This window comes from Sminthopsis crassicaudata, chromosome 3 (assembly GCF_048593235.1).
Source record: "Sminthopsis crassicaudata isolate SCR6 chromosome 3, ASM4859323v1, whole genome shotgun sequence".
NCBI lineage: Eukaryota > Metazoa > Chordata > Mammalia > Dasyuromorphia > Dasyuridae > Sminthopsis > Sminthopsis crassicaudata.
The window spans coordinates 80830591-80842156 of NC_133619.1; the positions used below are offsets into that span (position 1 = coordinate 80830591).

Consider the following 11566-nt stretch of genomic DNA (forward strand, 5'->3'; position numbering starts at 1 on the left):
AAACTGTGCATACCCTTTGATCCAGAAATCTTAAAGGAGGGAAAGGGACCCACGTGTGCAAAAATGTTTGTGGCAGCCCTTTTTGTAGTGGCCAGAAACTGGAAACTGAATGGATGCCCATCAGTTGGAGAATGACTGAATAAGTTATGGTATATGAATGTTATGGAATATTACTGTTCTGTAAGAAATGACCAGCAGAAAAAAGATAAGGAAAGAAACTATATCCTGCTGAAAGGTAGCATAAATAATGAAGCCATATCAATACTAAACATATATGCACCAAGTGGTATAGCATCTAACTTTCTAAAGGAAAAGTTAAGAGAACTGCAAGAAGAAATAGACAGTAAAACTATAATAGTGGGAGATCTCAACCTTGCACTCTCAGATTTAGACAAATCAAACCACAAAACAAACAAGAAAGAAATTAAAAAAGTAAATAGAACATTAGAAAAACTAGGTATGATAGACTTTTGGAGAAAACTGAATGGCAATAGGAAGGAATATACTTTCTTCTCAGCAGTTCATGGATCCTATACAAAAATTGACCATATACTAGGACATAAAGATCTCAAAATTAAATGTAGGAAGGCAGAAATAATAAATGCCTTCTTCTCAGATCACAATGCAATAAAAGCTACATTCAGTAAAAAGTTAGGGGTAAATAGACCAAAAAGTAATTGGAAACTGAATAATCTCATCTTAAAGAATGACTGGGTGAAAGAGCAAATTATAGAAACAATTAACAATTTCACCCAAGATAATGATAATGATGAGACATCATATCAAAATCTTTGGGATGCAGCTAAAGCGGTAATAAGGGGAAATTTTATATCTTTAGAGGCTTATTTGAAGAAAATTGAGAAAGAGAAGATTAACGAATTGGGCTTACAACTTAAAAGGCTAGAAAAAGACCAAATTATAAACCCCCAACCAAAAATTAAACTCGAAATACAAAAATTAAAAGGAGAAATCAATAAAATTGAAAGTAAAAAAACTATTGAATTAATAAATAAAACCAAGAGTTGGTTTTATGAAAAAGCCAATAAAATAGATAAACCTTTGGTAAATTTGATCAAAAAAAAGAAAGAGGAAAATCAAATTGATAGTCTTACAAATGAAAAGGGGGATCTTTCCACCAATGAAGAGGAAATTAGAGAAATAATAAGGAGTTACTTTGCCCAACTTTATGCCAATAAATTTGATAACTTAAGTGAAATGGATGACTTCCTCCAAAAATATAGGCTCCCTAGATTAACAGAGGAGGAGATAAATTGCTTAAATAGTCCCATTTCAGAAAAAGAAATAGAACAAGCTATTAATCAACTCCCCAGGAAAAAATCCCCAGGGCCAGATGGATTCACATGTGAATTCTACCAAACATTTAAAGAACAATTAGCCCCAATGTTATATAAATTATTTGAAAAAATAGGGGATGAAGGAGTCCTACCAAATTCCTTTTATGACACAGACATGGTACTGATACCTAAACCTGGTAAATCGAAAACTGAGAAAGAAAATTATAGACCAATCTCCTTAATGAATATTGATGCTAAAATCTTAAATAAGATATTAGCAAAAAGACTTCAGAAAATCATCTCCAAGATAATACACTATGATCAAGTAGGATTTATTCCAGGAATGCAGGGCTGGTTTAATATTAGGAAAACTATTAATATAATTGACCATATTAATAATCAAATTAATAAGAACCATATGATCATCTCAATAGATGCAGAAAAAGCATTTGACAAAATCCAACATCCATTCCTACTAAAAACTCTTGAGAGTATAGGAATAAATGGATTATTCCTTAGAATAATCAGGAGTATATATTTAAGACCGTCAGTAAGCATAATATGCAATAGAAATAAACTGCAACCTTTCCCAGTAAGATCAGGAGTGAAACAAGGTTGCCCACTATCACCATTACTATTCAATATAGTACTAGAAACGCTAGCCTCGGCAATAAGAGCCGAGAAAGAGATTCAAGGAATTAGAGTAGGAAATGAGGAAATTAAACTATCACTTTTTGCAGATGACATGATGGTATACTTAGAGAACCCCAAAGACTCTGCTAAAAAGCTACTAGAAATAATTCAAAATTTCAGCAAAGTGGCAGGATACAAAATAAATCCACATAAATCCTCGGCATTTTTATATATCACTAACAAAATGCAACAGCAAGAGATACAAAGAGAAATTCCATTCCAAACAAATGTTGAGAGTATAAAATATTTGGGAATCCATCTACCAAAGAAAAGTCAGGAATTATATGAAAAAAATTACAAAACACTTGCCACAAAAATAAAATCAGATTTAAATAATTGGAAAGACATTCAGTGCTCTTGGATAGGCCGAGCGAATATAATAAAGATGACAATACTCCCCAAACTAATCTATTTATTTAGTGCTATACCAATCAGACTCCCAAGAAACTATTTTAATGACCTAGAAAAAATAACAACAAAATTCATATGGAAGAATAAAAGGTCAAGAATTGCAAGGGAACTAATGAAAAAAAACTCAGAGGAAGGTGGTCTAAGTGTACCTGATCTAAAGCTATATTATATAGCAGCAGTCACCAAAACTATTTGGTATTGGCTAAGAAATAGACCGGTAGATCAGTGGAACAGATTAGATACAAAGGACAAAAAAGGGTACATCTATAGCAATCTAATCTTTGACAAACCCAAAGATTCCAACATTAGGGATAAAAATTCATTATTCGGAAAAAACTGTTGGGAAAACTGGAAATTAGTATGGCAGAAATTAGATATGGATCCACACTTAACACCATATACCAAGATAAGATCAAAATGGGTCCATGATTTAGGCATAAAGAGGGAGATAATAAGTAGATTAGAGGAACAGAGGATAATCTACCTCTCAGACTTGTGGAGGAGGAAGGAATTTATGACCAGAGGAGAACTAGAGATCATTATTGATCACAAAATAGAAGATTTTGATTACATCAAACTAAAAAGTTTCTGTACAAATAATACTAATGCAAACAAGATTAGAAGGGAAGTAACAAATTGGGAAAATATTTTTAAAAACAAAGGTTCTGACAAAGGTCTCATTTCCAAAATATATAGAGAACTGACCCAAATTTATAAGAAACCGAACCATTCTCCAATTGATAAATGGTCAAAGGATATGAACAGACAATTCTCAGAGGAAGAAATTGAAACTATATCCACTCACATGAAAGAGTGTTCCAAATCACTACTGATCAGAGAAATGCAAATTAAGACCACTCTGAGATACCACTACACACCTGTCAGATTGGCTAAGATGACAGGAACAAATAATGACAAATGTTGGAGGGGATGTGGGGAAATTGGGACACTAATACATTGCTGGTGGAGTTGCGAAAGAATCCAGCCATTCTGGAGAGCAATCTGGAATTATGCCCAAAAAGTTATCAAACTGTGCATACCCTTTGACCCAGCAGCGCTACTACTGGGATTATATCCCAAAGAAATACTAAAGAGTGGAAAGGGACCTGTATGTGCCAAAATGTTTGTGGCAGCTCTTTTTGTTGTAGCTAGAAACTGGAAGATGAATGGATGTCCATCAGTTGGAGAATGGTTGGGTAAATTGTGGTATATGAAAGTTATGGAATATTATTGCTCGGTAAGAAATGACAAGCAGGAGGAATACAGAGAGGCCTGGAGAGACTTAAATCAACTGATGCTGAGTGAAATGAGCAGAACCAGAAGATCACTGTACACTTCAACAACAATACTGTATGAGGATGTATTCTGATGGAAGTGGAAATCTTCAACATAAAGAAGATCCAACTCACTTCCAGTTGATCAATGATGGACAGAGGTAGATACACCCAGAGAAGAAACACTGGGAGGGGAATGTAAATTGTTAGCACTACAATCTGTCTGCCCAGGTTGCATGTACCTTCGGATTCTAATGTTTATTGTGCAACAAGAAAATGATATTCACACACATGTATTGTACTTAGACTATATTGTAACACATGTAAAATGTATGGTATTACCTGTCGTCGGGGGGAGGGAATAGAGGGAGGGGGGGTAATTTGGAAAAATGAATACAAAGGATAATATTATAAAATATATATATATATATATAATAATAAAAAAAAAAAAAAAAAAAAAAAAAAAAAAAGAAATGACCAGCAGGATGATTTCAGAAAGGCCTGAAGAGACTTACATGAACTGATGCTAAGTGAAATGAGCAGAACCAGGAGATCATTATACATGGCAACAACAAGATTATACTACGATCAGTTCTGATGGACATAGCTCTCTTCAATAATGAGATAATTCAAACCCAGTTCCAATTGTTTCCAGTAATGAAGAGAGTCATTTACACCCAGAGAGAGGGACTATGGGAAATGAATGTGGGACCACAACACACTTTCTGTTGTTATTTGTTTGCATTTTGGTTTTTTTCTTCCTTCTTGATCTGATTTTTACTGTGCAGCAAAATAACTGTATAAATATGCATACACATATTGGATTTAACATATGTTTTAACATATCTAACATGTATTGGACTACTTGCCAGCTAGGGGAGGGGGTTGGGGGAAGGAGGAGAAAATTTGGAACAAAAGGTTTTGCAAAGGTCAATGTTGAAAAATTACTTGTGCATATATTTTGTAAATAAAGAAACTTTAATAAAAAAATGAATTAACAATTTATCTTTCATCTATTTCCAGATTTACTTGTACTTAAAATTACAATTATGGATCTCACTCAACAAAAACCTAATCCAAAGTTATAAATTTGTTTTGTGTCTCTAGTATACTGCTCTTAGTGGGTAGATTGTTACTCTCATTAATATCAGTAATTATCATGTAAAAATAATCACTATAGGACCATTATAATGATCCACTCACTTTACAAAAACTTGTTTCACAGAATTTTGAAGTTAAGGATCAATAATGTAGTAAATTTTGTTCATAAAATTGAATAACTTTATCTTAAGGAATTTTCAGATTGCAATAGCAAAGTACAGCTTTTTTCTACTAGACATTATAAATTCCCAGGCAAAAATAGAAGGGAAGAAAGAAGTTCTGAGAATTACAGATGTTAAATAAAGCAGTTCCCAGACACAAGAAAAATTTCCATGATTTGAAGAAGAAAGGGGGAAAGGAAAGGAGGAGGCAAAAGCAAATATATGGGAATAATGTAAAGTTATAAAAACGATCCAAAAAACATGGTCAGAAGTACTTCACACAGCATGCCATAGATCCATGCAATCATCTTAACCTTTTCCTTCCAAAGTTTTTCAACTAAATGTATTGAAAAAAATTTTCCCCCAAGGGAAATGCTCTGATTTTATAAAGGAAAAGAAATTTACTTGCTAGAGAACTTTCTTAGAATGCATCTATTCACTTACTAAACTGGTAAAATGAATATATATATATTTGCAAAGTATGTAGGATAAAATTAATTTTTAAAAATAAAAGTATGAGTATAATTAATACTGATGTTATTTTCAGAAATGACTAGATATGTGCAGTCATGTATCTTTAATTTTTAATTTTGTGTACCAAACGTTCTTTTTTCTTGCCTTTTTTTTCCCCTTTTTTTGATTAAAGCTATTTATTTTCAAACAAATGCATAGATAATTTTCAACATTCAGCTTTTCAAAACCTTGTGTTTCAAATATTTTCCCCTCCCTTTCCCCATAGCTTACCCTACATGGCAAGTAATCCAATACATGTTAAACATGTTGTAATTCTATACATATTTCCACAATTATCTGCACAAAAAAAATTAAATCAAAATAGAAAAAAAAATGAGCAAGAAAACCAAATGCATGCAAACAACTATTAAAAAAAAAAAAAAAAAAGATGATTCATACTCAGTCCCCCATAGTTCTCTCTCTGGGAGCAGATGGCTTTCTTTATCACAAGACCATTGGAACTGCAAGCTTTCTTTTTAATGTAAATACACACATTATTTATATTAAAAGTAAAAAAAAATAAGAAAGAAAATTAAACTTACATGTCCTATTGGGATTGATATGTTGCTTTAGTGCATTAATAGTGCCCAAACTAACCACAAGGCGCCTGCCAAACCAGAAAGACACTACTGGCCCATATCTCTCATGGAGATTAACCAGAAATTCATGTAAACTTCCACTGTTTACAATATCTGGAAGATTTCCATCTCTGTTGGGAAAGCAAAATTTAGGGAGGGGAGGAAAAAGAGTTGATTTAACTTATTAATCTCAGAAGAACTGAAAAAGTAATATAACCACTAGTTTGTTATAAGTAATGAGTAGATGGAATTCAGAAAAACCTGAAAAGACTTACATGAACTGAAGCTTAGTAAAGTGAGAAGAATTAGGAGAACATTGTAGATAGTAACAGCAACATTGTGAGATAATAATGAACTATGATTGACTTAGCTCTTCTCTGCAATGCAATGATCCAAGACATTTTTAAAAAATTTACAAATGGAAATTGCTATCCACATATAAGTGAAATCTGAAGGAGAGCAAAGGATGCAACAATAGCAAGTATAAAGGCAATATTTTGGGTGATATGATTAGATGAAATACTCTAACCTATATGAACCTATCAAGAAGACCAGGTGGTGTAGAAGTTGGTGGATCTAGATCTAGTCTTTCTGTCACTTGATCTTTTGTTTGGTCACCAATAAAAAAGAAGGCTGTCACTGGATATAAAGTCAGCACCTGTTAGTTCCTCCAGAATTCAGGAGAATCGGTAGGCAGGTCACCACAAGGCTTTTCTGATAAGTTATCCTGTTCCAGGGTTAGCCTTAGGTGAAAACAGCCCTGCTATACCAGTGGCACACGCTCCCAAGAAGGCCAGGAGCCAGAATGTTACACATACACCAGATCAGTGGTCCTCTAACTTTTTAAATAGGGGGCCAGTTCACTGTCCCTCAGATTGTTGGAGGGCCAGACTATAGTAAAAACAAAAACTATGAACCTCAGCCCAGTGCTAGATGTGTGCTTTGCTGATGTGTGCTTTGCTAACGTGAGTTTAGGTAGAATGTCACTTTTGGTCTGATTTTGGGCCACATAAACGTTCTCAGTGGGCCGCATCTGGCCCACAGGCCATAGTTTGAGGACCCTTACACCATATTATATCATTTCTTTAAGTGCTTATGTGCAAGGTACTTTTTAAATTTGTAATTAAATGACAGCTATTCTGATAATCTGGAAACTTCCACAGCTTAAAACCAGATAACAAAATCACCCCACAATTCTTAAGCTTCGTTATCCTGTTCCAGTTTTTGTTTATTGTGTATTACATGTTAAGGAAGAAAAATGAAAAACTTTTGCATGAGCAGTTTTTTAAAAGAAAATTTTTTCCTTCTAATTTTTTCCCCATTCTGCATAATTATTACCCTGAGTAAGAGGAAGAAGGAAAGGAGGATAGCATGAAGTACTATACTGGTTATCAGATGATCCTCTTCAGATCTTTTTAGGATCCATTTTACTAACTGATAAAGTAAAAAGAAAGAATGATAAAGGAATAATTTGATCTGTAGAGTTAATAAGAATTTGAAAGGAAGATAGGCTTCAGAGCAATGTACTTTTCTTGCAGATAATAACAAGTTGATTGTTTTTGATACCAAAGAAAGAAGTACTTACTTTTCTTCAGTTGGAGTAATCCCAGGAATACCTGAAGCTTGTCTAGAAGCCTAAAAAAAAAAAAAAAAGGTATTTGCTTAAGTACAACAAACTACTTATGTTGTACAGTAACTGCTGGCACCTAATGATCATCAAGCATTTTAATAAATGCATAATAGCTCTTGCTATATGTCAGGCATCATGCTAAATTCTGAGAATGCAAAGAAAGGCAAAAATGGTCCCTGCCCTCAAGAAGGCCATATGCAAATGGAGAAGACAAATAGCAGATGTACAGCTAAGGTAGTTTAGAGTGGACAGCAGTAATAGAGTAGTAGAGTAACCGAACAGGCCTTCTACTGTGCTGAGACCTGAAGAAAACTAAGGAATCTGGGAGGTTAAGATGAGGAAGGAGAGAATTCCAGGCAGAGAGGATGGTAGTGTTAAGATTCAGAGCTGGAGAATAACATCATGTGCAAGTAGGTCAGTGTGGCAGGATCAGACAATAAATGGAGCAAGCATAAGACGACCAGAAAGAAAAGAAAGATTGTGACAGAATTTAAAGGGGGGGGGGGAGAAAAGAAAAGAGAAAAAATATATATTTTGTATTTGTTACTGAAGGTGACAAGGAACCAGAAAGGTTTAGTGAATCAGAAGAGTGTGACATAATTAAGCCTATTCTTTAGGAAAAGCCTTTACTTTGACTAAGTGAAGGATGGACTGGTATCAAATCAAATCAACAACATTTATTAAGCACTGAATATTTGCCAGGCACTGTGCTAACTGATGGTGGTGGGAAGAGACTCAAAGCAAAGAGACCAGGTACCTGAAGGTTCCTGCAATAATTCAGACATGGAGTAATGACAGCCTGAAACAAATTGGTGGCTGTATGATCTGAGTGGAAAGGAGATGTTGAAAAACAAAGACAAGCATAACAACAGACTGCATCTGCATAGGGGGAATGAGTTCAAGAAAGGGGCAGAAGATGACATTGACTTTGCCAAACTGGGTAATTTCCCTCTACAGGAATAGGGAAGTTCAGAAGAGGGAAGATCTGGAGAGGAAGGTGTGTTCTGTTTTGGACTTTGAGAGGCTTATTGGGAATTCAGTTAAAGATGTACAAAAGGTAAGTTGGTGATGGGGCTAGAGTTCAGGAGAGAGCAAGGATCTATCTATCTCAATCTATCAATCTATATCAAACTGGGAATCACTGGAAGAGAAATAATAAATGAATCCTTATATTACTATGTAAGACAAAATAAGAGAAGAGAGTTCCAGACAGAATCACAGCTCTTTTCAATGCCTCAAATTTTTTACTAAGCTTAAAAAGTTGGCATTTAATTCAATATAAGTCATGATTTTTATTTCTCATATTTGTTTTTTTTTTCTTGTGCAGAAGAAAATATTTTGTCTTGATATCATTTGCTACTTTATCACAACACAATTAAACAAAATTTAGACAGATTTTCTTAACTTTTAAGGGGAAGCTATTTTGGGTTGTTTGTTAGAAAGTAATTGATGTGTCAAAATAAAATTATTTTTTAAAAATATATAATCACAATGACTATAAGAATAAAAGTAGAAGGAACAACTACAAAATAACCAAAATTTAATGTTTCAAAACAACAAAGAACAAACAAGAAAAATCCCACTCTTTTGCAGAAGTGGAAGATCCATAGTTGTGGTACATTGTACATATTTTTATATTTTTTCAATGTATTGATCAGTTTTGATAATTTTTCCTTTTCTTTTTCTTTAAAAAACATTATTTGTTATGTAAGATGATTATGGAGAGTAAGGAAAACTAAGAAATTTTGATGATAAAAACAAATTATCAATAAAAAATTTTACATAGAAAAAAAAGTATGTAATTCTTTGATTTACACAATCTCCCTCACTTTGACAATAAAAAAGTGAGTTTAAATTTCTCTCGGTGCCCAAATTAAAATATTTTTATCATTTGTTTGGCTTTAAAAAAAAGGTTCCAGTCTCTGATCTTTCTGTTTCCCATACTGTATGTTGAGAGAGAGAGATAATAAGATATTCACTTCTTGTCCACATGCTCACATAGTACTCTCTGTAGCATTTTAAGAGTCAGAAAGTAAATTTGAGGGATGAAACTTTGTAATCCCAGTGCTTACCACAGTACCTGTAAATTTTAATATCTTGAAAAATAGTTATTGAATTGAAATGAACACATTTATTCTAAAATAAACATCATGCTCTAGTTTAGCAAAATTAAGCAGATGTTAACTCCAAAGGGTATATAGTTTGTAAAAGCATATGGAAATTGATCAAATCAGTAATACACAATTCGATTTTATTGTGGAAGAAACTTATTAAAAAAACAAAACAAAGCTTTCATTTCTCAATACCTTCAAAAAAAGAAATCTCTAAACATTATATTTAAATCTATCTTTACTCTCCTTCTTAAGCTCACTGATGCTTTCCAAAAATTTCACTGAAGCAAAAGGTCATTGCAATTTAAAGACTGTTTTGCAATAGGAAGAAACTTTGACTAGGGCTCCTAAATTTGCATATTTTAGGTGGTGAAAGTAAAGTTATATACTTCGTACCATTCATGTAGCTTCTGAAATGAAGGAAAAATTATGATGATTTTCATAATCATCAAGATAATATATATATATATATATATATATATATAAAATGAAATTACTCATGATTTAGATTTCTCGGAACTGCCTTTTCTGAATTGAAAGCCAGAAACTTACAGTGTAGCTTGAAATAATTAATCACTATGACAACGTCTATATTCTTGTACTGTACTGTACCTGTGCACATGTGAATTGAATCAGGAACTACGACTACTCCTGTCAAAGAACTCTGGAGAGGGAGCGATTATGAGCCTCAAAATATGAAACAAGCTAAGAATTGTTGTCCATTGATGTGCTTGTCATGGGAAATAAATCAAACCCTGAAAATGATTGCATTGTAATCCACTTCCCCCCTCCCTCCCCGTTTATGATTTATGTATACAATCTCTACCTTTCCTGCCACAGGAAACTGTGTTCCTCCTTCTGAAACTGACACACTTGATCTCTAAAACCTGTCTCTAGGTCTGCTCTGTGTGGCTTCCACTATTCATAGTTTAGAGACCAAGACAGTAAGATTCAGTTAACAGTTTCTTTCTTCCTCTCCCCCTTTCCCTCCAAACAGCACAAGGACTTGAAAAGATTCATGAATAATAAATGCGCGCTGGAAGAAACTGAGTCTCAGGATCCTCATTTGGGAAATGGATTAACAATCCTCTCCGGGGGCAGGTGGTGAGAACAATGTTTAGCAAACCTAAAGGCTCCCCCTAAACTTGAGGTAATGATGACTTTTCTCCTAATGATTCAAAGGAATTTTCCTGCATTTTTTTCACTGCTCCCCAGAGACAGGAAGAGTTACCCCTTGACTGCCGGAGGGGAGGTCGGGGCAACCTGCAGTGGAAGTGACATTTTCCAAGCTGGGAGAAGCACACCTAGGGATACGTGTTTCGTCCCACGTTTTCTCCGTGCCCCTTCCACTTTGGCTTTAAGGTGGGAGGGAGGGAGAGGCCACGCGCCTACGCGGGCCAGAGATAAATTACATTCGGATGGGGGAACACCGCAACTGGAGAGGAGGAGGGAGGAGAAAGAAGAAAGGGAAGGACACGTGACTCCCGCCGCCTCCGCCCCCCTCCCCAGGCCCAGCGAGGAGGGGAAGCAAGCACTATGGCTGCCCCGCCCCGAGCCTCCCGCTCCCCTTCCTCCCTCCGGTGCCGCGCTGGCAGAGCGAGCTTTGGGCGAGGCCCCGGGGGCGCGGCCGGTTACCGGGTAGAGGTACAGCACGGCTCCAACAAGGACCAGCAGGAAGGTGACGGCGAAGATGGCAAAGTCCAACATGACTCAAACCGCCCCCCTCCCCTGCCCTGGGACCCCGACCCGCGATCGACCGTCCTTCTCTGCCCGCGGCTTCGCGCCCTGACAGGGCTCAG

General features: G+C 35.3%; 1 protein-coding gene across 2 annotated transcripts in view; it reads right to left on the minus strand.

Moving 5' to 3' along the window:
• CYP20A1 (cytochrome P450 family 20 subfamily A member 1) overlaps window positions 1-11566 on the minus strand; it is a 54007-nt gene extending 42441 nt beyond the window's left edge. The window contains exons 1-3 of one of the 2 annotated variants that reach the window (XM_074299000.1): window positions 11403-11566; window positions 7612-7661; window positions 5991-6157 (exon numbers count right to left, since the gene is read on the minus strand). In XM_074299000.1, the coding sequence (XP_074155101.1) occupies window positions 5991-6157; window positions 7612-7661; window positions 11403-11474 (289 nt within the window). In that variant the 5' untranslated portion in view covers window positions 11475-11566. Of the gene's footprint in view, window positions 1-5990; window positions 6158-7611; window positions 7662-11402 lie in introns of those variants that run through there. The other variant, XM_074299001.1, reaches the window with a different exon arrangement.